General features: G+C 32.0%; 10 protein-coding genes and 3 long non-coding RNA genes across 20 annotated transcripts; 7 read left to right on the top strand and 6 right to left on the bottom strand.

The window, feature by feature from the left end:
* Window positions 1-97: 97 nt before the first annotated feature.
* Trmt6 (tRNA methyltransferase 6 non-catalytic subunit) lies at window positions 98-1,993 on the bottom strand. Its single transcript, XM_011057375.2, has 2 exons — window positions 1,865-1,993; window positions 98-1,782 (listed from the first exon to the last, which is right to left on the bottom strand). Exon 2 carries the CDS (start codon window positions 1,712-1,714, stop codon window positions 266-268), a length of 1,449 nt encoding a protein of 482 aa, XP_011055677.1. The 5' UTR covers window positions 1,715-1,782; window positions 1,865-1,993; the 3' UTR covers window positions 98-265.
* Window positions 1,994-1,999: 6 nt separating this feature from the next.
* Window positions 2,000-4,883, top strand: eIF2Bgamma (eukaryotic translation initiation factor 2B subunit gamma). 4 transcript variants are annotated; one of them, XM_087414578.1, is made up of 5 exons: window positions 2,000-2,121; window positions 3,035-3,720; window positions 3,795-4,101; window positions 4,329-4,564; window positions 4,635-4,883. In XM_087414578.1, the coding sequence occupies exons 2-5, from the start codon at window positions 3,044-3,046 to the stop codon at window positions 4,789-4,791; spliced, it is 1,377 nt and encodes a 458-aa protein (XP_087270704.1). In that variant the 5' UTR covers window positions 2,000-2,121; window positions 3,035-3,043; the 3' UTR covers window positions 4,792-4,883. The 4 variants fall into 4 exon arrangements, with proteins under 4 accessions (XP_087270704.1, XP_011055672.1, XP_011055670.1 ...); XM_011057370.2 differs by lacking the exon at window positions 2,000-2,121 and adding an exon at window positions 2,125-2,311; XM_011057368.2 differs by lacking the exon at window positions 2,000-2,121 and adding an exon at window positions 2,126-2,364.
* A 221-nt stretch (window positions 4,884-5,104) lies between these two features.
* On the top strand, window positions 5,105-6,330 carry RpL37-1 (ribosomal protein L37-1). Its single transcript, XM_011057371.2, has 4 exons — window positions 5,105-5,287; window positions 5,659-5,794; window positions 5,918-6,002; window positions 6,204-6,330. The coding sequence occupies exons 1-4, from the start codon at window positions 5,120-5,122 to the stop codon at window positions 6,253-6,255; spliced, it is 441 nt and encodes a 146-aa protein (XP_011055673.2). The 5' UTR covers window positions 5,105-5,119; the 3' UTR covers window positions 6,256-6,330.
* Window positions 6,331-6,914: 584 nt separating this feature from the next.
* LOC105146826 (mpv17-like protein 2) lies at window positions 6,915-8,423 on the top strand. 3 transcript variants are annotated; one of them, XM_087414772.1, is made up of 4 exons: window positions 6,915-7,114; window positions 7,277-7,369; window positions 7,435-7,871; window positions 8,011-8,423. In XM_087414772.1, the coding sequence occupies exons 2-4, from the start codon at window positions 7,342-7,344 to the stop codon at window positions 8,203-8,205; spliced, it is 660 nt and encodes a 219-aa protein (XP_087270898.1). In that variant the 5' UTR covers window positions 6,915-7,114; window positions 7,277-7,341; the 3' UTR covers window positions 8,206-8,423. The 3 variants fall into 3 exon arrangements, with proteins under 3 accessions (XP_087270898.1, XP_011055674.1, XP_087270896.1); XM_011057372.2 differs by having other exon boundaries at window positions 6,915-7,369; window positions 8,011-8,136; window positions 8,246-8,423; XM_087414770.1 differs by having other exon boundaries at window positions 6,915-7,369.
* Window positions 7,713-9,064, bottom strand: LOC147910972 (uncharacterized). The gene is made up of 3 exons (XR_846232.2): window positions 8,833-9,064; window positions 8,441-8,563; window positions 7,713-7,805 (listed from the first exon to the last, which is right to left on the bottom strand). It is a non-coding gene; the product is annotated as an uncharacterized LOC147910972 (long non-coding RNA).
* Window positions 9,065-9,249: 185 nt separating this feature from the next.
* LOC105146827 (uncharacterized) lies at window positions 9,250-10,618 on the bottom strand. Its single transcript, XR_015547860.1, has 3 exons — window positions 10,485-10,618; window positions 9,796-9,837; window positions 9,250-9,714 (listed from the first exon to the last, which is right to left on the bottom strand). It is a non-coding gene; the product is annotated as an uncharacterized LOC105146827 (long non-coding RNA).
* LOC105146823 (transmembrane protein 185B) lies at window positions 9,708-13,450 on the top strand. The gene is made up of 7 exons (XM_087414720.1): window positions 9,708-10,898; window positions 11,033-11,378; window positions 11,459-11,758; window positions 11,866-11,989; window positions 12,361-12,586; window positions 12,695-12,775; window positions 13,001-13,450. Exons 1-5 carry the CDS (start codon window positions 10,861-10,863, stop codon window positions 12,570-12,572), a joined length of 1,020 nt encoding a protein of 339 aa, XP_087270846.1. The 5' UTR covers window positions 9,708-10,860; the 3' UTR covers window positions 12,573-12,586; window positions 12,695-12,775; window positions 13,001-13,450.
* On the bottom strand, window positions 13,201-15,113 carry LOC105146821 (F-box/LRR-repeat protein 3). The gene is made up of 4 exons (XM_011057364.2): window positions 14,933-15,113; window positions 14,603-14,822; window positions 14,247-14,489; window positions 13,201-13,925 (listed from the first exon to the last, which is right to left on the bottom strand). The coding sequence occupies exons 1-4, from the start codon at window positions 15,111-15,113 to the stop codon at window positions 13,754-13,756; spliced, it is 816 nt and encodes a 271-aa protein (XP_011055666.1). The 3' UTR covers window positions 13,201-13,753.
* On the top strand, window positions 14,314-15,200 carry LOC147910971 (uncharacterized). Its single transcript, XR_015547859.1, has 2 exons — window positions 14,314-14,451; window positions 14,605-15,200. It is a non-coding gene; the product is annotated as an uncharacterized LOC147910971 (long non-coding RNA).
* Window positions 15,201-16,521: 1,321 nt separating this feature from the next.
* Window positions 16,522-18,787, bottom strand: LOC105146974 (protein arginine methyltransferase NDUFAF7 homolog, mitochondrial). Of its 3 annotated transcripts, none has more exons than XM_087414617.1 (6): window positions 18,671-18,787; window positions 18,389-18,578; window positions 18,094-18,201; window positions 17,739-18,023; window positions 17,376-17,492; window positions 16,522-17,300 (listed from the first exon to the last, which is right to left on the bottom strand). In XM_087414617.1, the coding sequence occupies exons 1-6, from the start codon at window positions 18,712-18,714 to the stop codon at window positions 16,791-16,793; spliced, it is 1,254 nt and encodes a 417-aa protein (XP_087270743.1). In that variant the 5' UTR covers window positions 18,715-18,787; the 3' UTR covers window positions 16,522-16,790. The 3 variants fall into 3 exon arrangements, with proteins under 3 accessions (XP_087270743.1, XP_087270748.1, XP_011055954.2); XM_087414622.1 differs by having other exon boundaries at window positions 18,389-18,468; window positions 18,671-18,776; XM_011057652.2 differs by lacking the exon at window positions 18,671-18,787 and having other exon boundaries at window positions 18,389-18,651.
* A 119-nt stretch (window positions 18,788-18,906) lies between these two features.
* Window positions 18,907-21,587, top strand: LOC105146822 (beta-catenin-like protein 1). Its single transcript, XM_011057365.2, has 9 exons — window positions 18,907-19,048; window positions 19,233-19,612; window positions 19,695-20,026; window positions 20,123-20,346; window positions 20,423-20,605; window positions 20,669-20,816; window positions 20,910-21,076; window positions 21,168-21,351; window positions 21,438-21,587. The coding sequence occupies exons 1-9, from the start codon at window positions 19,019-19,021 to the stop codon at window positions 21,524-21,526; spliced, it is 1,737 nt and encodes a 578-aa protein (XP_011055667.1). The 5' UTR covers window positions 18,907-19,018; the 3' UTR covers window positions 21,527-21,587.
* Window positions 21,588-23,640: 2,053 nt separating this feature from the next.
* uri (unconventional prefoldin RPB5 interactor) lies at window positions 23,641-26,117 on the top strand. Its single transcript, XM_011057362.2, has 6 exons — window positions 23,641-23,875; window positions 23,975-24,224; window positions 24,305-24,451; window positions 24,524-24,671; window positions 24,755-25,454; window positions 25,525-26,117. The coding sequence occupies exons 1-6, from the start codon at window positions 23,789-23,791 to the stop codon at window positions 25,636-25,638; spliced, it is 1,446 nt and encodes a 481-aa protein (XP_011055664.1). The 5' UTR covers window positions 23,641-23,788; the 3' UTR covers window positions 25,639-26,117.
* On the bottom strand, window positions 25,849-27,091 carry LOC105146820 (cytochrome c oxidase subunit 5B, mitochondrial). Its single transcript, XM_011057363.2, has 3 exons — window positions 26,903-27,091; window positions 26,606-26,676; window positions 25,849-26,231 (listed from the first exon to the last, which is right to left on the bottom strand). Exons 1-3 carry the CDS (start codon window positions 26,985-26,987, stop codon window positions 26,025-26,027), a joined length of 363 nt encoding a protein of 120 aa, XP_011055665.1. The 5' UTR covers window positions 26,988-27,091; the 3' UTR covers window positions 25,849-26,024.
* Window positions 27,092-27,281: the final 190 nt, after the last annotated feature.

Genomic DNA, 27,281 nt, shown 5'->3' with positions numbered 1-27,281 from the left:
ATTATTATAAAAAAATATAAAAGATAAAAGAGCAATTATTATAAGTTTATTATTATTAAGTTATAATGCATTAGGTCAAAATAATAACACAAAAATATGTACGACATAGAGTTATATTTGTAAAAAATTATAATCCGTTTATAAATTTTTATCTAATGTTGTATTTTATTTTATTTTATTTTTTTTTGCATTTGATTGATGTTGAGTATGTGAGTCTAAACGGATTGAATTTTCATGTCAAAATTTGTAAAAAACATTTTATATATTACTCAACTAAGTAACCTGTTAAAATATAACCACCGGTATCATTCGTCAAGATATCGGGGTGTGTCCTGTTGGGCAATACTTGATACGAACGTAAAAAGTTCGTAAACAATTTCATATTTATTACATTGCGTTTCTGTTTGAGTTCTATGTAAGTCTCCTGCAAGGGCTCCCGATGCACGTGGAAGATGACAAACGGCCGTGAGATTCCCAAAAAGGGCAGCAACGCGTTTGCGATTTGTAAAGGATGTTCTTTTGCTACGATTGTTAAACCACGGGCTTTCGTGCCACTCAATAAATCTACAGCGCGTTTTGTTTCCAACAACCATTTCAATTTATTTGCAGATTTCTTCGGTTTCTTCAATTTCGCTGCTTCTATTTCAGGCTCTTCAGGTTCGAGTTTTCGTTTCAAAGTATTATTATCTTCCCTGGTATCGCTTGTGACAAGTATACCATTTTCTTTTGTTTCAGTCTCCAGCTCTGAAACTTCCATGTCCGTTTCGGATATTTCATCATTCATGGTTTCTCCCTCAGATTCTTCTGATGATTTTTCAGTATCATGCAATTCTTCAGTGTCTTTATTAACAACCTTTTTAGAAATATTGTCTAATATGCTCGATTCACCTTGATAATGTAATCTCAAGAAGCTATAAATATTCACTGCGAGATGCCTATCTCTTAATTCTTGTGGAAAGTTCATGGCTTCAATGAATGTAGTTTGAGGCATGTTACCAGGATGCAGGTTTATCAAGTAACCGCTAGTATTCGTACCTATTCTATTGATCATAGCTGCTGCAGGCAATCCTTGAAATCCATTGCTGTATAATAGGTGCAAGCCATCAGATTGCACATCACTGTAGGACAGCATCTGCGCCAGAGCGTCCATTCTCAATCCTCCGATTTTCTCGTGTTTTCGTTTGAAATATACCTCATGCAACAACAATATAGATGTCTTGTGTATTGTCAGGAACTTAAAATATTTGTTTTTCTTTTTCTTGATATACTTTTCTTGTGAGTATTCCGTCTTGGCAGAAAAAGACTTGCTGTTCTCAATGAGACTACTGATTATTTCCTTGCCAGTCTTACCAGCTTCTTGCAACTGCAAGATCTCCTCTTTCGACAACCGCTGAGATGTACCATCATCCGTGATGGAACGATTATCGCAACCGCTCAGCTCGCCTTTTAAATCGTTCCATGGCTCTATTTCATCTGTCAGTTTCAAGGTAAAAGTACCCTTGTTGCCTGACAAAGGTACCATCTCGAAAGTGCTCCAGAATGGTTTGCCAATGATCTCCTGCATTTCCACCCTTTGATTTTTTCCTAGCATTACAATGCCATTTTCGGACACTTTATATATCTTGCTGAAGTCCTGTTTCTTGACTATCACGTGAGTGCCCACTGTGATCACATCCTCCACTGATTCGCACATGTCTTCCACAACAGCACTCATTGTACCCTGAATTATTTTACAGATTAGATCCTTTTAATCTCTTTCTTGAATTCTTTGCATGTCTGGTCCTATAATTTATACATTTTTAAAAATATATTCTTATTAATTCTTCTAGATTGTTTTTCTATGAGCAAGAAAGCATTATATCACCTTTCAATATTTTCCACCCTCCCTCTTCAACTATTGCCACATGTATTATCTACCATTTTTTATCTTTTTCGGGTTAGGTTTGTGCAAGTACTACTTGCATCAAGAGTTTACTCTACTTTCATCATGGGTTTGTGGCGCATTAGCATCAATCACAGCCAAGAAATTTGAAATGCTAATCGTATTTTCAATTGTGATTGGCTGATTCGCTTACTACTGAAGTCGTTACCACTCATATCATTGTCGTCATTTTAGGTTAGGTAAGCAATGAGCACATGGTTGTAGGGTTGTCAACTTGTAGGACTGAATTAATCCGAAGCAATCGTTTGATTTGTATTCTTCTAAAAATTGCGTCTTCTTGTTATACAATTCATATAACTGTATGTTCCTGTTATATTTTTGTTTTTCTACACACAGTGCCTAAAGTATTTGGAGTAAAGTAACCTGAATGTAATTAGTTATTACTAATACTAACCTTCAAAATATATTATATTGAGTGACAGGTATTACGTTTGTTGCATACGCTTGGTATAAATTTAATGTGTATTACAAATAGTGCTTTCTGATACAAGTGTTTTTCTATCTTTATTATTCATTGTCAAAAAAGAAATAGACTGATGTTTGTGTCGACTTGTTTCACTAAATGCAAATTATCCCATAACTGCTTTACTTTTAGAAGACACAGAATTTCAAGTTCGACAAATTGAATCGGTGCATAATTTATGAAACTGAAAAATGTTTTTGTCAAAATTTACATATAAATATTATTAAGCATCAAGTTCTGCTTTGATCGAAAATTAAATTATTTTTTAAAATTTATTTTTTCTTAGTTTAATTTCTGCTTATATTTATTTATTCTTGTTTAATTTTGATAAACAACAAGATGATTCTAAGAGTTGTAAATATGAATCAGATCATAATTAATAATATAATCATATTTATAGATTATAATTAATAATATAATCAATATAATCATAAATAATAATGAATAACAAAAATAAAATTTTATAATTTTATTTTAATGTTATATTGCACACTTATATAGAATACAAAATGAACATACTAGAATGGCATGCTTGTGTTGATTGTGTCTCTTTTTTTAAATTAAAAAAAACTATAGTTTTTTTTAATAATGTTTCACATTATTAAAAATGATTGTTTTAATGATTGCAGAAAACAAAAATGAATTACCACAATGAATTTCAAGCCATTGTGCTTGCTGGAGGAAAAGGCTCCCGTATGACAGAGCTCACAGCAGGCCAACCAAAATGTCTGCTGCCGATCGCAAACGTTCCTATGATCTGGTATCCTTTGCAAATTCTTGAGCGTTCAGGCTTCAAAGAAGCGATTGTCATTATTGCTGAAGCAACCAAATCCGATGTATCAGTGTCGTTGGATAAATTGGGTCTGAAAATCAAAATAGAATTTGTAGGAATTCCAGGAGCCGAGGACCTTGGCACAGCTGATTCTATCAGACTCATTCATGAAAAAATATATACGGATATCTTGGTGATATCCTGCGATTTGATCACAAATGTGGATTTATTGGAGATTCTGAATTTATACAGAAAACACAATGCAAGTGTAACTGCTCTGATGTTGCCTATACCGAAAATGCCAGATGACTTTGTAACACCAGGTCTAAAAAACAAACAGAAACCAGAAACAGACTTGATCGGCATCGACAATAATACAGGTCGATTGGTATTCTTGGCTTCTGCATCTGATTTCGAGGAAACAATTAACATTTCGCAGAGGCTGCTCAGAAAGCATGCTAGCTTCACTATTCACTCCAAACTGATGGATGCACATTTGTATATTATTAACAAATGGGTGATAGACTTTTTAATATATAACAAGTGAGTGATTTTATTAGGGAGAAATATTGAAAAGATTAAACATAAATCTAATCAAATGTACAAATTTTTTTCAGAAATTTCACAACGCTGAAAGGTGAACTTCTGCCATATATAGTCGGTAAACAATTGTCTAGACCTAAACAGCCTGTAGATGATAAGACATCTATGGTACAAATGGATTTGAAAGATGATATTTTTCATTTTGCATTGGAAAAACCGTTTGATGAATTGATAAGAAAGATGTCAGCCTTTAATGATCATAGTACCGATTTGGAGGATGCATATAATGGGGATATAATACGATGTTACGCCCATGTATCAAATGAAAAGTTTGGTCTTAGAGCAAATACCATACAAATGTATCATCTTGCGAATGCTAAGGTTGAGTAGTGTTATTTATTTTATAAATCTTTATAACAAAACAATAATATATATTATTCCAAATATATAAGAGATGAGAATTTGAAATTTGTCAACTAAAAGTCTACTTTCATAGATTATGAATCACAAATAATATATTTACGCTTTAATATATTATGTTTATGTTTTTAATATATTATAAATTGAGGGATCAATTTCAATTAATTTAAGAAATATTCTGTACATAGATATCAGAATGGTGGAATGATGATAAAAATACTAATCAGTTGTCGTTGTTACCATGTATTTCGAACACGGCGACCGTGCGCAGTACACAGATGCAAGAATGTCGCATAGGCGATAATTCATTGATCGAGGAGAAAACATCTTTGAAAAATAATCATATTGGGCCTAACAGCATCGTAGAATCGAAGACAAGAATATCTCAGAGTGTGATAATGGGACATGTAACTATTAAGCAAAGGTAAGTCGAAGTATTATTGAAATTATTCGGCTAATATATTTTACGAGTCGCTATTTTTTTTCTTTTATAGATGTGTTATCCATAACTGCATACTGTGTAATGGTTGCACCATTGAGGAAGGTACCGAATTAAAGAATTGCGTAGTTGGAGCACAACATATTGTGAAATCTGGTAGCCAACACTCTCACGAAGTACTCACTGATGCAGATAGACTCATAGAAATTTAATTTAATTTTTATTTTGTATTTTGTATACATTATTGTAAATAATAATTAGATTATATTATTTGTAAAAAATGTTAAATGTATAAACAAGAAAATTGTCTTTTGTAATTCACCATTTAAATTATAAAGAAGTGTTAATATATCTAAATTATGCAACAATTTTATATTTAGATTGATAAAGTAAAATAATCATATATAATTTAGATTAATATTTTTTTTGCAAGAGAATTAAATCGTTTTCTATTTTAGAAAATAAAATTTTTATCTTATCGATTACTTAATGTAGTTTGTTAAATAAATGAAGTTAATTAAATATTAATTTTTTTATTAAATGAATTATCATCTGAGTAAAAGTTTCGTGATAGTTCCAATCGGCATCTACAGAGATCGTTCGAAAACGTCTCGTGCTCTATTAGTGGAATTTTGTTTGAACGAAGAAACGTTCGGATTCGGAACGGTACATTGCCTTTTCTTTTGGGGTACTTTTTCATCTAAAATGGTGAGCATGGATTTATGTCATTTAAATCGATTTATTTTGCAGCGATCCTAATAGCCGGTCAATTGATCGGTGCGGAAAAAATGTTCTGAATTTTTATACAACTGATATAATTGAATAATATCGGGCAAAAGAAAAATGTTCCACATGATAGTGACGTGATACCAGTTTACAGGTTATGTTATAATAATGTTTATGTGGTAACACGTTAACGTCACTTATTCCCTGAAATATATTTATCTTTTGTTTATTTATCTATAAAGATGATTTAAAATAACTTTTCTTTATATCGTATTATTGATCCATCTTTTTTTTTCTATAATTTGTAACAAGGAGTCATATGTTACAGTCCTGTTTTTTCTTCATGTTCACAGACGAAGGGTACATCCAGCTTTGGTAAGCGGCGTAATAAGACGCACACGTTGTGCAGGAGATGTGGACGTAGCTCCTATCACATCCAGAAGTCACAATGTGCACAATGTGGCTATCCTGCTAAGAAAATGCGTTCATGTAAGTTGTCGCTGTACAATATAACATGTTTACATAGAGGATTGTCCATTATTTATTCAAATATCAAATATTTAATGTTAATATAGAAATATTAATATATTAATTAATATTTGACGACTATAGATAACTGGTCGATCAAGGCAAAGAGGAGGAAGACCACTGGTACTGGCCGCATGCGTCATCTTAAGATCGTACGCCGTAAATTCAAGTAAGCTACAATGTTAGAAATATAATAACTAACGAAAATTAAAACAAACTAAAAATCTATATATTTTTTAATATTTATTTTTTTTTACTTTTAATCTTTTTATTAAATAAGAAGTATAAACATTATCTAATTTTTTTTATAATTTATATGTACATAATTTATGTATACAATACATATAAATGATTTTATTTATGTTTACAGGAATGGATTCAGGGAAGGCTTACCAAAACCCAAAGCTGTTGCAGCTAAGTAATACATTGACTCCCCTTTGTCTTATTGTCTAATTAAGTTGTAATCTTGACTATCAATAAAAAATCCAGTCACAAAATTAACACTTCAATTCATTATAGGAGAATTCCTTATAATTCTAATAACATCGTTGTGTTTATTGAATTATTTACTTCTATAAAGTACTTATAACTATATAAATATTTATGAGTTTCATACACTTTTTTATTGCATTATCCAGACTTCTAGTTCCTGTATAGAGTTTCATGAATGGAATTTTACACAGAATAAATTTAACCGTTTTGTCTTATTAAATAGACTTGACTTCCTATATATGCTAAGAACTTGTGTTGATTCTAAAAGGCTTTTTTATTATATTAAATAAGTAAGATAACTTAAAATTAAGTACTCCAATTTTTTTCTCTATTAAAAACAAATAGTATTTGTAAACATGAACTTCTGATAAATCTGTGTATGTGTTCTTATGTGTTATATCATATCTGACAAAAAAATTTGAAGACATGCGTGATCAGAAAGATAAGATGTGTTGTCTACGTGTCGTTTGTACAATCTTCGTGGAATTTTTAATTATCGCGGCATCCCATATATTTAGTAAGCCTCCGATCTCGTCGAACAGTACGTTTGATGCACTCGGATGATTGGTGTAGCTTCATTGTGCATCTAGGCATTTGCCGATACTGCGCTCGAAGACCGTTGATCTTCAGCTTGCCAATTTGAAAGTTATGCCACGAAATAATATTCAACGAACGTTTCGTCTCCATAAGCACCGCAGAATTAAGAAGATTCGTTCGATTAAATAATAAATAAATTTTAAAAAATTGAGCGCACTTACAATTCAAATTGTTGATCGAAGGAAAGATAAGGTATGTCATTAATGTGATAAAGAAAGCAGATCAATTAATCGTCTTTACAAATACCGAAGAATTAAGAAGATAATTAAATAATAGTAAATTTGAAGAAAGGAAACATACTTATAATTCAAATAGCTAATCAAAGGAAGGATCATTAACATTTCTACTACATAGGTACATAAAATCTGTTCCAATACCAAACGAATTTTCACAAGATTTGTATAGTACAATTCTGTACAATGAGCGTTCTGCGTCAGCTACTATTTGGTAAGTGTATTTATTTTTAAAAATAACCATTCGATTGTCTGAAATTTATATTTTTGGCTGTGCAGGTAAATATCTATTAGTTACCAACACTGTGAGCTGTGGCTTGATGATGGCAGCGGGAGATGTGATCCAGCAGCGCAGTGAACATTGGAAGAAGCATTGTTCTCATAAATATTTTCCGAGCAGCGTTATAGCAGCATCACCAGAAGACGAAAAGGTGACGACGATTTCCAGCACGTACGGACATGATTATATGAGAACCAGGAATATGATGATTGTAGGACTGCTTCAAGGTCCGTTTCATCATTGGTTCTATATGCTTCTAGACAAAATTTTGCCAGGCAGGAACGCAAAGTCAGTTCTCAAAAAAACCTTTCTGGACCAATCGATCGCGAGTCCCATGTGTCTAACGATATTTTTCGTCGGCCTCGGAATTCTGGAGAGTCGCAAAATCGAGGAGATCAGCAAAGAGCTAAAGCTAAAGTTCGGCGAAACGTGGAAAGTACGGGATTACATTAGTTAATCAATATTTCAATAACTGTAAAGAGCGAGTTTGTATAATAATTAAGATTAAAAAATGCTGCTATCGAAAGTTTTCTTGTTAAAATGTAATGTACATAATAACTTATTGAAATTGTCAGGTCGACTGTTGCTTTTGGCCTCCTACGCAATGCATTAATTTCTTCTTTGTGCCTCTGCATTATCGGGTACTCTATACAAATGCTATGACGATGGTCTATGACATTTTTCTATCATATATGAAATATGTAAGTTTTACCTGTATATTTATCAAGTTACAATCAAACAAATATAAATTGTTATTATTTAAATTATGAGCTATCGCAATGAAATAATAATTATTTATTTTATCCGCAGGACGCTCACTTCGAAAAACAATAAAAATGTCATGGCTAATTCTTCGTAAATTAGTTAAGCTAGTCTGAGATAGTCTGAACGAAAGATATGTGCAAATAATAATTAGGAGAAGCATGCATTATATATGTCTATCTTTAATAAACTGTATCGCAATGTTCAATAAAATACCGTCGAAAAATTTCTGAGTAAGCTTACTGTATCTTCCCATTTCGATGTCTTATTGATTCGATTTTTTTTGTTCGTTTCCATGATTTTTACCAGAATGACAAATAAATACGAGTAATCGTCCACTGCAGTTCCTGGTGCATATGCAAAAAACTATCAATGACAATTAAAATTCGATTAATGTAAGAATGCTGAGATGTTATTTTTTATAATTATAATATTTCGCGATGATTTTCTTCAAAGAAATAATTTAATATTTTATTATTAACTGCAACTTCTACTTGGCTAATCTTAAATCGTGACTACCTTAAGATAGAAAAATATTCTAAATTCGAAACTACGTTGTGACATTAATTATTATAGAGGTGTTACATTCGTTTTTCTGCGATCAGAATGAGATTTCTTTGTGAGATATCTCTTACCTTATAATACGTCGTATGTTAATTCACACACAAACAAAAAATCTGGTGGAGAACTCGGAAATTTATTGGTGACATTGAAGCTTGAATTTGAATTGTAAATTATTCGTACGTGGAAAGAATAATGCAGTACGATTGCGAAATAATGGCTATTCGAACTAGTCTGCGGACACGCGACGACACGTATCCTAAAACGCGTATTCACAGAGATCGCCTTATCGCGCGCAATAATCTCTCATTGAGTTTATTTATTTGCTCGACAGCTTTTGTTTGGCATTTGGCGACAGTGGGATTACATGGTCTTCCAGTCGAACGTCATCACGAGCAAACACGATTAACGGATATAAACACAAACAATAAATTCAACCATCGTGCGACACAAAATAATTGACGAAAATATTTTGCGTGTGAAATACAGGATTTTGTAACAGGTTTCAGGGAAGCTGATGCTTCTCGTTATTCGTGTTTTATTTGTTTTTTTCTGTTATGCTAATAAGATTGCGTCCTGGAATTAAAATACAATTTTTGTAACATTCTAAAATCTTAATTTAGAGTCAATCTCACTCTAAAAAGTGAAATCTAACTCTTAAAGATTGAAAGTTGAGATGCTTTCTTTCAATGCTTTCTTTCTAAGAATCCACTCCAAAAAAATTTAAAAAGAATAATTTAGAGAGAATAAGACTTTTATAGAGAGAGTTTCTGTATAAAATAAAGATATGTGTATAATATAGCGAGTAATCGTGAAGATCTCTACGCTTCTTTCACAAGTTATTTACGCCGTATTATTTTATCTCGGACAAAAGAAGATCATACTTATCCTATATATGCTGTCACTTATTATTATCTCACTGTTTTCCGTAATGATATATAGATTGTAGTTTCCATCTACAGATTATTTGAGATATCGTCAGGGTGATTGGAAATTTTTCGCCGCGATAACAATATATAAAAATCCTTTGTACTTACATCAATAATCTTCGAATCGTTGTCTTCAACGTTAACCTGCGGCTACAAAATTTTAAGATTAGTTTAACATATTTGATTATTAAGCATTTATTTAAGATTTTTCATTTAATTTTGTTATTATATATTAACGACGACGTATTGATCGATTTATGCCCAATTTCTTCACTTCTAAATAACTTTATCTTAGAGATATTTCCCAGAATACAATGGAAATATCTCCTGGATAAAGATTAGCCGTAATTTATCTGGAAGTAATAAAATCGGGCATTATCGCATTATTAAATGAACGAGCTGATAATTGTTTCCACCAATGTACTTAGATTAACTCGGTTCAACTTACTTTTCATATCTCTAAAAACTAGGCATGAAAAAGAACGACTTGAACTCTGATTAAATTATAATTAGCGATTGATTCAAATGATACAATTTGCCTAGGGCAAGATTTCAACTATATAATTTATTGTTCTTATAAAAAAAATTAATAGATACTTTTTGCTAATAAAAGTATCACTTAATTGACAATTGAGTTAATTAACTTAATCAGCGCGATTATAATTCAACTGGCAAAATCGCTTAAAGCAAAATGTTTAACTTTGTAACAGTTCTTTGTCTAACCTTTTTCTTCATACGTTTAAACAATAAAAAATTAATAATATCATCTTTATTGAGAATAATATCGCTATTATTACCTGATTAATTACTAATAAGTTAATCCGAATTTGGTCGAAAAATCTTTCTTTAAATATAAATAGCGAATTTGTAAGTATGAGTGAGAGTGCGAGTGAGAGTGTGAGTGTGCGAGGCCGGAAGGAAAGAGAGAATGGTGGGGAAACCTGGAACAGCCGATGATTATTAGCTGACTTCAGTATGCTCGAAATTTTGGTTATATCGAATAGTGATTTATTTTTTTCGTGAATACAGATGCACGAGGCATCGTTTGCGTCTTTCCGTGACGGTATCCGTGGCAAATGAGGTCGGCACGCTCCACATAGCATGCATCTCCACTCGACAAGACACCTGAAAGCTCTCTTCGTTTAATTGGCCTACATAACCGCTCCGACAATTATGAATTTGCAAACGCTTTTTCAAGACTTCAACCCAAGGTAATTTCCGTGTTATTCAATACAACACTCGGTGACTCATTATGGGCACCTTTGTGACGACATATTAATTATTCATATAAGTATGAATATAAATACTTATACAGCTATTATATAGTATTAATTTTAAATTTCAGTAAATTTCTGGTACACACATGTTTGATGATATTTACATCTCTATTTGCTCTTCGATTGGATGGTTTCATTGAATGGAGTTATTGGTCGATATTCAGTCCGATATGGTTCTGGAAAGGCATGGTGATCCTGGGAGCGATAGTTGGAAGCTATGTCTGGTGGAGGCATCCTCACGCGAGATTAGAAGGAGATGCCTATGTACATTATAAAGCAATGCTGATTACTCTGGCGTTGCATCTGATCTTGTTGATGTTCGAGTTGTTAGTATGCGACAAATTAGAATCCGAGAGGCACTTATGGATATTGGTGTTCATACCTTTGATTTTTATCTCGATAGTATCAATTGCGGTGAGTAAATATGTCTTCAAACCGCTACTGATGATTATATCGATGAGTTCTTTCATTTTTTGATCCTTCTTATGATTTAGGTATGCATTTGGGCTGTAAAACATGATCGATCGTTTGAATTGGAACTCTTTTGTGCAGTGAATGTATTACAATTTATCTTTTTGGCTTTGAGATTAGACGGCTTTATAACATGGAGTTGGGAAGTTGTGTTTGTGCCACTGTGGGCACTTCTTTGTTTATCCTTGGTAGCTGTTTTATATGCGATAGTATTCGCCGCTGTTTTATTGAGAACGCCACAAATCAATGCCCGGCAAAGGCGGACTTCTTTGCACTCAGCGGTGGCGTATACATTTCTCGTTGTTCCCATTTTAGTATTTCAGGTATAATTAGCACATCATTTTATGTGTATGCATGTCTTATTAAGTAAATCATTATTGTCTTAATTCTCTTTTTATAGTGTTATTTGATAAAAATTATTCTGCTTTAGGTACTGCTAGCGAATAAATTAGATGGAGATATTTCAATAAATTATATAACAGTGGCAATGCCACTTCTCCTATCGCACATGACTCTTATTTTTATGTCTTTTGGTGCAAAAGGCGGAAATAGATGTAAGACTGATCTTGTAGACTATTATTTAATATTAATCTAGAACAAATCTGTCCAAAACTTAGCACTAAAACGCTCTCATTTTTCATTGAGCGAGACAAATGGAAAACAAAAAAGGATAGACATTAAAGCAGCTAATTGCTAGGTAGAACTCTAGCGTTTATTTTTTTTTTGTTTTCTATCTATCTCATTCAATGAGATATTAGAAAGGTGAAAACATTTAACTCAGGAGCTGAGTTTTGAATAGGCTTGCTCAGTTGCTCTAGGATAATGATATATTATTATTTTCTTTTAATATAATACATGTATAAGATTATTTCATTATTATTAATTTTATTTATTAGCATGTAAGAACAATGGACTTTTTGTTTAGGGTGGTTTGGTATCAGAAAAGACTTTTGTCACTTCCTGCTAGGTTTATGTCCATTGCTTCAAGAATATGGTAATATTTCTTATCAACCAAGAGACGAACGAGATCAACCACCATCTGAGCCAATGATTACAGAAAAGAGCGAAAAACTTATTAAGAAAATCGACCTAATGAAACCTGTTGTGCCTATAATCTCTATAGACATGCCTGACTGATTGGCTCAAAACAGGTATTTGTTGCAAAGATATATTTGAGAAAGATAGTATATACAGCAGTATGTAATTGATGTACATTTTGTAACGCGATGTTTAAAATTCTTCGTTCTGTTATCTTTCAGGGTTAGCTCGACTATTTTTAAATTGTTATTTTTAATGCAACTGACTTAACAGAGGCCAAATATATATTATAAAATAGTCAGGTATACTTTTTATTAAAATTTTAAATATGCATAATTGAATATTATTATATTTATTTATTAGGTGTTGGAATTAATTCGTAGCGTTTTTTAATGAAAGAATGTTATTTATTTCACATGAGCATTAAAAAATACATTAATGAAAGTACTTCCCATCACTTGTAAAACGCTACGAATTAATTCCAACACCTAATATATTATTTCCTTCATTACTTTCATTTATTCTAGGCCTTATTAAGCAGAGATCGAATTACACAGATATATATATATATATATATATATATATATATATATATATATATATATATATATATATGTCGGCTGGGATACAAGACTGAGCACCTCACATCTCTAGAATAGCATTGCCAGAAAGCGTCAAAAAATGAAGAAAAGAGCGGTTGGACAAATTATAAATTAGAAAAGTGATGTTTCTGTTAATGTTGGACATTGTAATGTTAAATGCCCGATCATTTATTATATTATAATGTAGAAATAATGTATATACAGACTGTTACTCATTATCATAATATTACATATGATGGATATTGAATATTATACGGGTCTACTATACGCGACGATGGTAGACAAGTACTAGTAACGTTACATTATTTTATATATATATTACATCTAAAAAATACTATTACAATCTAATAAAGTTTCTATTTTTTGGTATCAACAGCAACGATCAATTAATTTCTGCGATATACTGCTAATTTAATATATAAAACAATATTGCACGTGAAATATCGAGACTATTTCAGATTTTTAGTAATACTATTCAACAGCTTTTTACTGCAAATATTATAAGCATTATAAACATAAAAGTGAATATGTTGAATTTTTTGTTCGACATTGCAAAATCTTTGTAAGTTATGTAATTTATGAAAAAAATAGAAAAGTACGTCGTGAATATTTTATTTCGTTATGTATCCTGTTATGGCTGTAAATTTTGTTGAAACCTCTTTTTCACTTCTCAGGAGATTACCACAATGGTACATATTCTGGTACCCACGTCCGACCAAGGAGTGAGGATAAGTTTGTCGACACTTTAGCAATATCAAAGTCCGCATCTTCTATCAATGATGTTTCCGAAACGTACAATACCTGCAGACGATGTGCGCACAACGCAACGAATTTCGCTAACCCGGAACAACTATAAAATGGAAAAAAAAGTTATTTTTTATTAATATTTTGTTGGAAAGACATGATGTGTATTTTTCGATATATATCATTGCTGCAATATTGAAATATCTATTAATAATAATTCATTATTAATGAGATTCTGAGATGACAAATTTTACAAATTAATAATTAAACATTAGCGATGAATAAAATGAAGACAATAGTTTTATTAATTTTCAAATTGTGTATTTTCATGAAAGAAATAAAATTTAAATTTACAATATCTTGGAATTAATAAAGATATTTCAATATTGAATTAGAGTAGCGATATGGCATATTCATGAGTACAAACGTGATTTCACAATCGCCCAAACTGACGGCGCTAAGGTGCGAGCAACTCTTGGCCATGGAAATCAGGAAACGATCGATCGGACCAGATTCATATGTGGCGATAACTAATTCTATCAATCGTGGACATTGCTTGCTTATGCGTGACATCGACTCAGATGTTGCGTCGCCGAGATACAAATGTGTTACGGGGATGTGCGACGTAAAAAGTAATTTTTTATTATCGTCGTCGGTCATGTAAGATAGTCTAACAAAAAATAAAAAATACAGCTATAGAGCTTATTTTGACTTTTACTCGCATCGCGCGGATATTGTAATAATAATTTTTAATCAAGATATATATAGTTTGTTTTTACTTACAGCGCAAGATTTATATCAGGCAAATGATTTGAAAATGCGGACCATGCTTTGTCGCTAACAAGTGGAAAAGGTTTCGCTTCTGGATATGCTTCTATTCGCAGAGTTTCCAAGTGGATTTGCTTCATCGAACATAATGCTAAGAGCAGCTCATCGCTCAGCAAGGCATACGATAAAGATAATTCGCGAAGCCATCGACAATAGTTAGTCAAAGCGAGGATGCCTAAAACATCGACGAACTTCCTTAACGCATGTATATGCAATTTATGAAACTGCAAACTTAACTTTTATTCGTTGCCAACGATGATATACGATATACAGTCTTCAAATTACCTTCGGGCAATAGTCGTGGAAATCCTTTAACTCGCACAAGATGCAATATTTTGGGATCGTTTTCATCATCGCAACAATAATCTTTCCTGCATTCGACATTCTTAGCCTTAGAGATCGTTATTGCAGATTTAAAACGCTCATCGTTGATCCCGAGCTTCTCCGTGCTCGTCACCGCAAACATTTGCAATAATAAATCGGGACGTTTAGTTTTATATCACTCTTTCAAACTGAATCAATGAAAATTTCATCAATTAAAACAACAATATAGAATTTCACTGGGAATTAATAAGTATTTTATTCAATCTTTTCATATTATTTTGTAGGTATTCAATTTGATTTCTGAAGCACTTATATATTGTATTTTTTTACTCTTTAATTTTAAACTTTCTTTTGCAATCGTTATCCCTAGAATTTAATATTCTTAATTGAAATAATCTATGATTCTTTTCAGTGAAATCTCATTGAATGCGGCATAAACTTATAACTGCTGTATATTCTTATCTGTTTTCCAATAATAATATATTAATTCCATCTAAGAGAATGCGTTTAATCTTACTCGCAGTTCGAACGTTCTGTCGTGATGAGAGAAATTCTGGAGTCCGCCGCAAAAATATTCGCGCGATGAGTGTTCTCGATAATAAACTGAAGATATGTTCTTTCGTTCTGCCGCGAACCATGGTCCTCCGTGAAACGGTCTACCTCGACTCACCAAGATGAGTGTTAGGAACAAGCGAAAGGAGTTTGCGGAAGTGGGGACTAGGGCATGCACGCGAGATACGTTAAGTAAAAGTAAAATCGCGAAGAAAAGGGTCAAGGACTTTCCGAGATTGCTGGCTCGCGTATGTTCTTCGTACTGTTCACGTGTATTACGCAAAAATGTAATGTCTTGTACACGAGGTCTCCACGGCAAAAGCATGATAAACGCGTGATCTAAGATGCGAACTTGTGTGATTAATCAACCAATAGAGTTTAAAAAAAAACGTGATTATATATACTTTGATCAAGAAAATATTAAAGTCTAGACTATAACAAAATTTTCGTTACACATTTTTTATCTATAGAATTTAGTGCTAATTGCATCAGATAATAAAATCTAACATAAAAGAGAAATTAATCGCTTGCAAAATATTATATCAAAAGATTAAAATTTTAGTTTTCAAAGTAGTAGCAGTTTTTAGCAAAAGTAATGTTATTTAAATGATCCGATATCCGAAATGAGAATGTTGAGTCGATAAAGTTTCTTAAACAGCAATGACACTTTTTTAAATATCATCATTATCGAACCGGTAACTATTTACTTATTTATTTAGTTCTTAACATCTTGCACATTCCTTTCACTAACCGTTCACGTGCTACCAAGCTCACGTGTATGGATCGTTTGCGCCCCTTCACGTCTTTCTGACATTCGTAGAGGCCGGACTATCTCAGTATCAATGTATAATTGATTCGCAGCATACATTACGATCATCGTAAAAAATATAATTGTTGCGTATATAATAAAAATGCTGAATTATTAATAACAAGCAATGGAAATTGGAAAGATGGTTTTAAAGAGTAAAGATTTAAAATAAAAGAGTAACGAATTAAAATTTGTGGAAAAAATAATTCTTTATCTCATATAACTTTTTATAATAAAAATATTTATAATTCTATTTGGAAAAGTTAGATTTATTTAATTAAAAGTAAATTTAAAGAGCTTTTATTTCCACATATAAACTTATTTTTATTTTCTGTACAGTATTAATTACCTATATGCTTACTATATGTACATATATGTCATTATATAGTTAATAAAAAATATAGTTAGTAGTAATATACATACGATTCTCTTTTTTCTTTCATATTTGAAAATAAAAGTTTAAGATTTTATTTTATTATTATCTTCGAAACCTGCTACAGGCCATTTATTCAAATGATCTTTTAAAACAAAAGGAAAGAGGGATAGTACCTTAAAACAATTTCCCATTTTATCTTCATCGATTATCATATGATATCCTGATTCAATATGTTCCTTTTGATTATTAGAAGCATTCTGTAAAATCATTTTTAACCGTAAATCGATGCCAAGACTTTTCAGGAATTTTCTTTGCGTCACTGGACCAAACGTGATTAATCTATTGTCTTTCTGTGCAATCTCTTTTAATAATAAAAAATCAACATCCGCAGTCAGATCTGCAGTTCCAGGATTTAACAAGGGATCGTGTAATTTATGTTCGCAGAATGCGCGAAATGTATCGGTCTTTTCCTTTTCATGACCATAATCAATCACTAATGCAAATCCTCCATGTTCCCACAAAAACTGGGACATATAATCAATTATCACAGAGCACTGAGGACTTATTTCCACATGATCTCTTTTCTCGTGCAGCTAAAAGATATAGCTTTTATTATTCTATTATCTAAAACTTAGATGTTACAAAAACCGACACAAATAAATGCTCACAGATAGGTATACTTTACAAGCAGCTGTTGGCATTTGCGAAAGTACATATCGAAATCTTTCTTCTTTTGAGTCTTGCACTATATCTATTAAGATTTCTCTCCAACCTTTATCAGTTTTCTAAAATCAAGCGATATGACTTTTGTAAAAAAAATTATCCTTTATATATTTAACGTACATTCTACAATAAGTCATTAGTAATAAATCAGAAATCAGAAGCTAGAAATTAATTAATCATAGTCAATTATTTTTCTCATATTCTATTGTGATTGGAATTTCTAGCTTCTGATTCCTGATTTATTACTATAATGGCTTATTGTACAATGTGTATAATACATTAGTATCAACGTTTTAATATTTCCATACCTGGAATTTATGTATTGGCAGAGCATCAAAGAACTCTTGTGCAATAAATACACTGAACTTTCTAGGAACATCATTGATAGAATAATACCAATATATTTTTACATTGTCTCTCGTAACACCCTCTCTATAATGTGTAATAGAATTCTTTTGGTCTTCATTGACTCTTGGCTCAATACTTTTGCTTTTTGTACACAATTTCTCTGCTTGAATTGCAGACAAAACAGGACTGATTTCTATTAGATGAACCGATCTTATCTTATTTGAAAAATTCAGTTTTTTGAACACCTAAAATAAGAGACAACTTATAATTTTTACAGTTGTGTGTTAGATTTGTAATATCATATTGAAAATATACCCGTAGGATATCATTGATCAAGGTACCTCTTCCTGGACCTAATTCCACAAGTTGGATAGAATCTCTGCTAATTTTTCCCCACTCATTGATTATCCAAATTGCTATAATCTATCAATAATGATTAATGTATAAGCTACTTCTGGACAATAATTTCTTGGTGATTTTGAAACAAATAATAAAAGAAAAGAGATAAAATTATTTCAAGGACATCATTGCAATACTAACTTCATATAATAATTTTTTACAATCATTGACATAATAAATAAACACAGATCTTTTTCGAAGAGTTACATACTTCTCCAAAAAGTTGACTGATTTCTGGAGAAGTTGTGTAATCGCCTCTTTGCCCGAAAACATCTCTAGTTGTATAATAACCTGCAGTGGGATGAAGCAAAATCTCCTTCATGTACTCTGCGAGCGTTATAGGCCCGCATGCTAATATTTTTGCATACAATTGACGATATAGATCCGTTTTCTTTTCTAAACTGCTCGACGAGCGTAATGTCATTTGCGATAAACGAGAGAAAGTTCGCGCTAATCGAGATAACGCAATCATGTTAAATATAACGTTAAATACCTTGCGCTGTATGTGTATAAATTATTTGCATAATTACAATTCATGCAATTGCAATAATAGATTTTTATACGAAAATTTTTTCATATGAATTTATCACGATTTTCTTAAACAGGTTGATCAATAATAGGTTAGGTTGGTCGATTAGGTCAGGTTAGGATAAGTTATGACTTTTTCCACAAAACAAGAAATAATAACTGCAGAGAGTGAAATTGCAAGAGAATTGACAATTGAGAGAACTCAAATATTGTTGAATGAGTGTGAATATCAAAGTGACACAAAAATTACTCAATTTAAATTTTGTACATTTTTTGAGCGTAATTTTTAAACTAAGCGATCTATTTTTGACAAATGGATATCGGAGAACTGTTATCTTATAAGGTATGTAATCGAATTAGCGAGTTGTATAATTTATATTTATCTCTACAATATATATATTATTTAATTTAACCTGTCGCTTATATGTCATAATTTTTGGCTTATAAAAATTTTCTTTGTTAATTTTGTGATTTACTTTTTCGTTTGCAAATAACGTATGGTAATTAAATAGTAATAATATGTATAGCCTCCAAACACACCAAAACGACCGACAGCAGGGGAAGAGGATGACGAGGATGAATGGGAGAATGCAAAAAGGCCAAGAAGAGTGATAAAAACACCATATCATGCACGTCAACGACAACCCAAGGAACTCGATGTAGTACCATCTAGGAACGATGAACCTGCTACGCCTATCAGAGCTGCTTTACCTTCGTCGACTAATGATGTAGTTGAACCACAATTAACAGAAAAGGAGAAGCAAGATATATTAAAATATGTAGAAACTGAGGCTCCTGAAATCGAAGCTTTGGACGAAGCGACGCTTAAACGTATGATTCTTTTGTTTGAGAAGAGAGCTCTGAGAAATCAAGAAATGAGAGTTAAATTCCCAGATCAACCAGAAAAGTATGCAAACACATGGAAGCTACATAAATGTTTGTCAGGAGAAAATCTCAAGTATAATTCTATTCTCTTTGGATTTTTGCAGATTTATGGAATCTGAGGTAGAACTACATGAAACTCTACAAGAGCTTCATATCATAGCGACCAATCCAGATCTGTATCAGTTAATGGTAGAACTGGGCGCTGTGCCTTCTTTATTAGAATTGTTGTCTCATGAAAATACTGACATAGCAGTTGGTGTGGTAGATCTTCTGCAGGAATTAACTGATGTAGACATATTACACGAAAGTCAAGAAGGTGCAGATACACTTATTGATGCTTTGTTGGAGCAACAAGTTTGTGCTCTTCTAGTACAAAATCTTGAAAGACTCGATGAAACAGTAAAAGAAGAGAGTGATGGTGTCTATAACACACTTGGTAATTATTTAATAAATGCATATTATTTGTTTTTTGTTTTTGCAAAACTACTATTTCTATTGAATTAATTCAACAATGATTTTTTTTTATTTCTAGCTATTTTTGAAAACCTGCTGGAGTTTAGACCAGACCTATGTGCAGATGCAGGAAAACAGGGTCTAATGCAATGGTTATTACGCCGAATTAAAACGAAAACACCTTTTGACGCAAACAAACTTTATGCCAGTGAACTTCTATCTATACTTTTGCAGCATACACCAGAAAATAGACTTCTTTTAGGTGATTTGGATGGAATTGACGTTTTATTACAACAATTAGCTGTATGTATTTTTTTATAATCTGTGCATTGCACATAATATTATCAAATTGAATTATCTTAAAACTGATTATTTACAGTATTATAAGAGGCATGATCCACAGACTGCAGAGGAACAAGAGATGATGGAAAATTTATTTAACGTTTTGTGTTCAAGCCTAATGGCTACAGTAAATCGTGATAGATTTCTGCGTGGTGAAGGTCTTCAACTTATGAACTTAATGTTGCGAGAAAAGAAAATGTCACGAAATGGATCTCTCAAAGTGGGTTTATTTGCAACACTTTTTGTTGGATTTATATAAATTATTACAATTGAAATGTTGTAGGTTTTAGATCACGCTATGAACGGCCCAGATGGAAGAGATAATTGCAGCAAATTTGTAGATATTCTTGGATTGCGAACTATATTTCCTCTATTTATGAAAACTCCAACAAAAAATAGAAAAAAAATGCTTACTGCAGAAGAACATGAAGGTATTAGAGGATGTATAGTCTCGATATATATTGATATTATTAAATTGATTAATTTAATTATTTATAGTAAAATAATAAACAGTATTTTTGTAGAACATGTTATTTCAATCATAGCAAGTATGTTGAAGAATTGTAAAGGACAACAGCGTCAAAGATTACTTAGTAAGTTTACGGAGAACGATTATGAGAAAGTTGATAGATTAATGGAATTACACTTTAAATATCTTGAAAAAGTAGAAGAAGTGGAAAAGAATGGAAAGGTACATACACAATCAGAAACATTTAACAGAGATATCTAAAAGCAAAAAGTTTAAAAAATTTATGTTCTCGATTTTTTATTTTTATCACAAGGAGGATGAAGACGAAGAAGAGTCTTACTTGAGAAGATTAGACGGCGGGTTATTTATATTACAATTAGTAGATTATGTACTTTTGGAAGCTTGCACTGGTTGTCCACCTGCAGTCAAACAACGAGTGACAAGAATCTTGGCGCAAAGAAGAGCATCCCTTAAAACAATTCGACACATCATGAGAGGTAAATGACGTAAATTTAACGGCATATTTAATCACAAATTTATATTAATAATGTATTCATTCACATATTTTTTATTTCAAAACTAGAATATGCCGGTAATTTAGGAGATGCTGGTGACACAGAATGGAAAGAAGCAGAACAACAACATATCTTGCAATTAATTGATAAATTTTGATATGTATTTTCTATATTAAAATATATTGTTATATATATAACAATGTAATAAGACTTAATAACTTTGTATTATTATGTAATGTACAATACAATAATCATAATAAATATATGTACAACTCCAGTATATAAAATATCGAAGTATGTAAAAAATGTGCTATTGATTAAGAGTTATTTAAGGAGAATTTTATTTATGGAATAGAAAGCTATTTTTATGAAAAACTTGCGATTAATCTTAATCTAATTCATAGGTTTGTGTTATCTATAAAAATATTTTATGAAAGATCTAAGGTCGCCCTGTCATTTGCTAAATATAATATTAATAGAGACTACTTTCTGGAATCCACAAGGAATCATTATTATCTTTTTCTGTTCAATATGCAAGTAATTACATGCGTTTTACATAATTGATTAATTACGAGCATTCTTGCGAGATTATCAGTAACATTTTAAATTTTAACATTGAGATAATGACGCGATAAGAATCGAAATGTCTGAGATTGTTGTATAAGGTGTAGTAACAAGATATCCATTATTTTTCTCCATGAAATTGAAGGTTTTATTTAGTATAGTTAGAATGATCTGATTTAGGATTTCAAATGTGCACCGTTTTGTTCGATAACTTGTTGCCATTTTGAAGGTAATTCCATTATGCCTCTCTCATAGAAATTCTCGTTCCTATTGGCAAAAAACTGAGACAGTCGATTTTCACAAGCTTCTCTTGAGGTGAATTTTTTACCAGCAAAATCATTCGCCATAGACAGGAACAGGTGGTAATCACTTGGAGCCAGGTCCGGACTATAAGGTGGATGCATAAGAACCTCCCAACCAAGCTCCCGGAGCTTCTGGCGAGTCACTATCGATGTGTATGGCCTTGCGTTGTCCTGATGGAACATAATTCCTCTCCTATTGGCCAACGCTGGCCGCTTCTGGACGATTGCTTCCTTCAGACGGTCCAATTGTTGACAGTACAGGTTCGAATTAAGAGTTTGGCCGTAGGGGAGCAGCTCATAGTAGATGATTCCCTGCCAATCCCACCAAACACACAGCAAAACCTTCCTGACCGTCAATCCTGGCTTGGCCGTTTGCACCGGCTCACCGCGATTCGACCACGACCGTTTTCGCTTGACGTTGTCATAAGTGACCCACTTTTCATCACCAATCACCATCTGCTTCAAAAATGGGTTGATTTTGTTGCGATTCAGTAGCGATTCGCAGATGGAAATTCGGTCCATGAGATTTTTTTGCGTTAACTCATGTGGCACCCATACATCGAGCTTCTTTTTGTATCCAGCCTTATTCAAGTGGTTCCAAACGGTTTTTTGTGCAATGTTTAGCTCCTGGGCAATCGAAACAGTGCTTACATGACGGTCGGACTCGACGATTTCCATTATTTTATTGACATTTTCGACAATTGGCCTTCCAGAACGTGGTGCATCTTTGACATCAAAATTACCGGAACGGAATCGACGAAACCAAAATTGCGCGTGATTGGCTGTTACAGTATCAGGACCATAAACACTATTCACATTTTCAGCCGCCTGGCTTGCGTTTTCGCCTTTATCGAAGAAAAACTGTAAAATATGACGTATTTTCTCTTTGTTGATGTCCATCTTTGACGCGCGCTCAAACAATATTGAGTCAAGCAATCACAAAACTGTTTGAGTCAAGCAATCACAAAACTGACTGAGAAGTTTTTTTTAGTACGAAAGCTTATCTTTCTAACGTCATCTAGCGTAACCCGATCGCACTTATACAACGCGAGATACAGATTACTAAAGCCATCTATTGGAAAAATAATGGATTTCTTTTTACTACACCTTATAATTATATATAATTTGATTGTTTATTAAAAAGATTTTCATAAAACTTTTACTCTGTTTTTCATAAAACTCACTTAACATCTAGAGTGGTTCGTAACCTTTTATTAGTTTATTTTTAATATTAATATAATAAATGTAAAAAATAAGAAAATTCTTATTTTTTAAAAGAACAAATTTAAAAAATATTCTAATATCGAACATTCATTTAAAATTTTTTTTTCAATTTTGTTAAATTCGTTTATTGGTCATGATATTCTGAAAGTTAAGGTTGTAACGGAATGGACCAATCAGTTGGGCACCCTGAGAATAGGTTAGATTAACAAAAATATAAAGCCGGACGATTTGAGTGGACGAGAAACAAGTTGTTCCTAAATACAGATTTATATAAAATAGATTCTATTCTGTATTTAATTTTTTTAACGAGATATACGTATAGATAAAGTATGGATAATAATATAATTAACAATGCAACAATAGGACCTCAAGCAATACAAAGTTATCAACAGATACTTAACAATGTGCTCGTACAGGTATAAACTTATACTTCTCGATTAAATTTTATGCACTGATTTTCTTATTTATATTACATTTGTTATATTAAAAAAATTGTAAACCGACTTACATTACAGAAACTTGAACAAAATGAAAAACGAATCAAAGCAATAACAGATTATAAAAAAGGACACAAAAAAGTAATAGAGGGACTTGAAGCATATCCATTATCACTTTCTGAGAGTTGTATGGTACCCATCGGCAAGCTGGCGTTTATGAAAGGAAAATTAACTCATACTAATGAAATCTTGGTTTATTTGGGAGAGGGCTATTTTGTCAAATATAGTGCATCACAAGCGATTGCATTATGCAATAGGAGAATAGCATGTATAAATATTACATATATCCTTGAAGAAAAATATTTTATTAGATATTACGACTATTATACGTTTTTATGTTATCCGCAGGGGCGGATGAAATGCTGAAGAGTTTAGAAACTGAAAGAAACTTGTATGAAATGAGACAATATATTCCATTGGAACATGATGTTTTTAGCAGGGACAGAAAAGATATAATCGAACATTGGTCTGAGGATAAGCTTGATGAGTGGAAAGGTATACAGAAAATTTGTCTTACCTTTTTATTTACATTAGGCTAAACATTGAAATTAAAATGTTCTTTTGCAGTGCAACATAGACAACATGAGAAGGAGTATCGTCAGAAACTAGCAAAGTTGAAGGAAAAAGAAAAGACTAACATTCGTACTGAAGAAGATCTTTTCAAGAGACTCGATGAATTGGAGGTGGAAGAAGAATTAGAAGATGAAATTTACAGGTTACTCAGTTTTACAATTGAAACTTATTTTTGACGATTTTTGAGAGTTGTAATCTATTGCTTATTGTTTTATACAATTGCAGACTGGAAAACGAACGAAAAGCATATTATGGTGATGACTTGAAAGATGGCGAAGTTTATGATGAATCAGAAGAGGATGAATCTGATTCTGATCAAATTACAACAGAGAAAATTCAAGAAGAATTAAAAAAACTGAAAGATCTCCAAATGGGTAGAATTACAAGTGACACGTCGAATGGCAATTCTGATACAGCACAAGATAAAATCATTGATATAAGTGCTATAAAGAATGAACAGTCTCATTCCTCTACAAATTTTATCCAACAGAAATTAAGGGAGGAGAATTGTTTACTTGAACACAAGGAAGTATCTAAAGATATAAATACAAAGGAAAAAAGGAGAATATCATTTGCTGAGCCATGTGTCATAGGAGATGAAAGCAATACAAATAAAATATCAATACCTCAAGAAGTCTGTTCTGCTGTGAAGCAAGATGATACATGTAATGAAAGTTCTGAAGATGAAAATGATACCATTAAGATTGAATTTTCACATTCATCTCATACTCCAGATATACTTGAATCAAATAATATGGAAATACAAAGTCCAGTAGATATTTATAAAATATTTAATGCTCCTAAATCGATTTTGAAAAGATCTCCAAATGATATGATTTTCAATGAAGTTGTTCCTCCTTTAAACGAAAGCAATAATACAGATACAGAAGATGAAGATGAATATGTTAATTATGAATACAATTCTGTAAGTACAAATAATTTGATCATACTATATTCACGTAGATATTGTATATACTAATAAACATATTTTGTAGATGATCAAAGAGAGAATCCAAGAACATAAAGCTTCACCTGTAAATGTTTCGACAGAGAAAGATGAAAAAAGAATTGTGAGTAGGTTCAAACTTGAACGAGCTGGAAGAAAGTGATGAATTGTAAATATATATATTGAAATTAAAAATCTATTTTCATAACATATAACTTTTCAAAATTACATTATATTCCAATTATATGGATCATTTAAGAAACTATTTTGATTATCAATCTTGTAAGATTATAATATAACCTACATGCGGTGATGCTTCAAATTTCAGTAATGAGTTCAAATGATATTAATAAGAACAAAATGCAGGATAATGTACATAATATTTACAATATATTTATTTCTGCGATTTCCATACAATAAGTGCCATTTAATTTTTTCAATAGGATGGAGGCAGGACATGGTAGTAAATGAAATAGACATAATTACTGTCTAACGTAACATTAATTCTATGTTGAAAACAATCCACTATTTCGCACATCCTTAAGTATATTATATAGGTGCCTTCTCGACCAATTTGAACCAGTGGCCGCATTCACAACGACGTGGAGGACCTTGATGCAACCACATCCAGTTTACATGTAATGAATCTTCATCACAGATGCAGCCCATTATGCGACTTTCAAATGCACTATATACTATATTGGGATCTTCCTTTGTGCTGATTGCTCGCCGTTTTATGGTCATATTATATGGATCCTAAAAAGATACAAGTTAACATATATGTTTTTAACAAGATATTGATATTCAAAGTGATGTCTATTAAAAAAATACTAAGATAAAATGTACACAAGTCTAGAAAAAATGATCATGAAAGAACATGTTCTCATTATAATATTAATTTCTTATCTTTGATAATACTTGAAAAGCCTTATCAAGAGCTTCATTTTTCCAAATTTATCACATACATTTCATTAATATTGTGACATAATAATTATTATATTGCTAATAATAATATTATATCATTATATAATTATATGTCATTAATATAATTAATATATCATTAGCACAGCAAAGTCATAGGAAAGTGTCCATACAGGCGTGCTAACCAAATTGGAAATGTCACAACTTACTTCGTTACCGGCTAAATAGGCGAGCATTTCTCTCTTCTCCAAACCTGTGGCATGATCAAGCGGATCGGCAACTGTCAAAAGAAAAACAGAGATATACGTATGAATCGACCGAATTTTCTTTCTTTCTTTCTTTCTCTCTCTCTCTCTCTCTCTTTTCATTACGCGCAAACATCGGCCGTGGAAACCGAAAGTCAAAATCGATGGGCGAAAAATATTACGTAATGTAGATAATGCGAAAACGTGAAAAATCTGTGCGGGACGGACGATTTGACGATTTGTCTCGGAAGCGATATTTACATTCTTTCTTTTGGGAGCACGCGAGGCTATAAGAGATCCGCCGTCGACATGTTTGGAGCACGGTACGAGCGCATAACCATGCCATTTTTCAGGATACAGAAGATATTACACTAGCTGTGTCTCGGTCCGACTGGGTTAAGTCGTCAGTCTTTCAGTCGCGGATCGAACGATGCGCAGATCGTCGTTCTGCTAGGCTATTGAAACGAACGCTAGCGAGGCGCTGCAGGCTGCAGTATGCAGAATTGACAAATAATTAATTCGAATGAATGAACTTAGCCGATACATTGGATAATTATAGTTTTAAAATATTTAATTTAAATTATCTAAATAATTATTGAATTTTTAAAATTATAATTTATAACATTCTTATACAATACAA

This window comes from Acromyrmex echinatior, chromosome 1 (genome assembly GCF_024713525.1).
Source record: "Acromyrmex echinatior isolate Ae372 chromosome 1, ASM2471352v2, whole genome shotgun sequence".
NCBI classification, from domain to species: Eukaryota; Metazoa; Arthropoda; class Insecta; order Hymenoptera; family Formicidae; genus Acromyrmex; species Acromyrmex echinatior.
This window is presented reverse-complemented; position numbering and strand designations above follow the sequence as displayed.

What these genes read in the sequence shown, in the direction of transcription:
- RpL37-1 (XM_011057371.2), top strand. Translation starts at nt 5,120, where the DNA reads ATGAATTATCATCTGAGTAAAAGTTTCGTGATAGTTCCAATCGGCATC. An exon ending in GTACTTTTTCATCTAAAATG is followed by an intron (nt 5,288 to 5,658) that starts GTGAGCATGGAT and finishes TCATGTTCACAG; the next exon opens with ACGAAGGGTACATCCAGCTT. An exon ending in TGCTAAGAAAATGCGTTCAT is followed by an intron (nt 5,795 to 5,917) that starts GTAAGTTGTCGC and finishes TGACGACTATAG; the next exon opens with ATAACTGGTCGATCAAGGCA.
- uri (XM_011057362.2), top strand. Translation starts at nt 23,789, where the DNA reads ATGGATAATAATATAATTAACAATGCAACAATAGGACCTCAAGCAATA. An exon ending in TTAACAATGTGCTCGTACAG is followed by an intron (nt 23,876 to 23,974) that starts GTATAAACTTAT and finishes CTTACATTACAG; the next exon opens with AAACTTGAACAAAATGAAAA. An exon ending in TAAGCTTGATGAGTGGAAAG is followed by an intron (nt 24,452 to 24,523) that starts GTATACAGAAAA and finishes GTTCTTTTGCAG; the next exon opens with TGCAACATAGACAACATGAG.
- LOC105146826 (XM_087414772.1), top strand. Translation starts at nt 7,342, where the DNA reads ATGAGCGTTCTGCGTCAGCTACTATTTG. An exon ending in TCTGCGTCAGCTACTATTTG is followed by an intron (nt 7,370 to 7,434) that starts GTAAGTGTATTT and finishes TTGGCTGTGCAG; the next exon opens with GTAAATATCTATTAGTTACC. An exon ending in AGTTCGGCGAAACGTGGAAA is followed by an intron (nt 7,872 to 8,010) that starts GTACGGGATTAC and finishes TGAAATTGTCAG; the next exon opens with GTCGACTGTTGCTTTTGGCC.
- LOC105146974 (XM_011057652.2), bottom strand. Translation starts at nt 18,649, where the DNA reads ATGATTGCGTTATCTCGATTAGCGCGAACTTTCTCTCGTTTATCGCAA. An exon ending in TCAGTCAACTTTTTGGAGAA is followed by an intron (nt 18,202 to 18,388) that starts GTATGTAACTCT and finishes CATTATTGATAG; the next exon opens with ATTATAGCAATTTGGATAAT. An exon ending in TGCCAATACATAAATTCCAG is followed by an intron (nt 17,493 to 17,738) that starts GTATGGAAATAT and finishes GCTTGATTTTAG; the next exon opens with AAAACTGATAAAGGTTGGAG.
- LOC105146822 (XM_011057365.2), top strand. Translation starts at nt 19,019, where the DNA reads ATGGATATCGGAGAACTGTTATCTTATAAG. An exon ending in AAGTGGAAAAGAATGGAAAG is followed by an intron (nt 21,077 to 21,167) that starts GTACATACACAA and finishes TTTTATCACAAG; the next exon opens with GAGGATGAAGACGAAGAAGA. An exon ending in AATTCGACACATCATGAGAG is followed by an intron (nt 21,352 to 21,437) that starts GTAAATGACGTA and finishes TTTCAAAACTAG; the next exon opens with AATATGCCGGTAATTTAGGA.
- LOC105146820 (XM_011057363.2), bottom strand. Translation starts at nt 26,987, where the DNA reads ATGGCATGGTTATGCGCTCGTACCGTGCTCCAAACATGTCGACGGCGG. An exon ending in GTGCTCCCAAAAGAAAGAAT is followed by an intron (nt 26,677 to 26,902) that starts GTAAATATCGCT and finishes TTCTTTTGACAG; the next exon opens with TTGCCGATCCGCTTGATCAT. An exon ending in CCTATTTAGCCGGTAACGAA is followed by an intron (nt 26,232 to 26,605) that starts GTAAGTTGTGAC and finishes GTATCTTTTTAG; the next exon opens with GATCCATATAATATGACCAT.
- LOC105146821 (XM_011057364.2), bottom strand. Translation starts at nt 15,113, where the DNA reads ATGTTTGCGGTGACGAGCACGGAGAAGCTCGGGATCAACGATGAGCGT. An exon ending in TCCACGACTATTGCCCGAAG is followed by an intron (nt 14,823 to 14,932) that starts GTAATTTGAAGA and finishes TCGATGTTTTAG; the next exon opens with GCATCCTCGCTTTGACTAAC. An exon ending in TTGGGCGATTGTGAAATCAC is followed by an intron (nt 13,926 to 14,246) that starts GTTTGTACTCAT and finishes TCCATTTTATAG; the next exon opens with TTGTTCCGGGTTAGCGAAAT.
- eIF2Bgamma (XM_011057367.2), top strand. Translation starts at nt 2,137, where the DNA reads ATGGTTGTAGGGTTGTCAACTTGTAGGACTGAATTAATCCGAAGCAAT. An exon ending in GTTATACAATTCATATAACT is followed by an intron (nt 2,242 to 3,034) that starts GTATGTTCCTGT and finishes TAATGATTGCAG; the next exon opens with AAAACAAAAATGAATTACCA. An exon ending in ATCATCTTGCGAATGCTAAG is followed by an intron (nt 4,102 to 4,328) that starts GTTGAGTAGTGT and finishes TTCTGTACATAG; the next exon opens with ATATCAGAATGGTGGAATGA.
- LOC105146823 (XM_087414720.1), top strand. Translation starts at nt 10,861, where the DNA reads ATGAATTTGCAAACGCTTTTTCAAGACTTCAACCCAAG. An exon ending in TCTCGATAGTATCAATTGCG is followed by an intron (nt 11,379 to 11,458) that starts GTGAGTAAATAT and finishes CTTATGATTTAG; the next exon opens with GTATGCATTTGGGCTGTAAA. An exon ending in TGCAAAAGGCGGAAATAGAT is followed by an intron (nt 11,990 to 12,360) that starts GTAAGACTGATC and finishes CTTTTTGTTTAG; the next exon opens with GGTGGTTTGGTATCAGAAAA.
- Trmt6 (XM_011057375.2), bottom strand. Translation starts at nt 1,714, where the DNA reads ATGAGTGCTGTTGTGGAAGACATGTGCGAATCAGTGGAGGATGTGATC.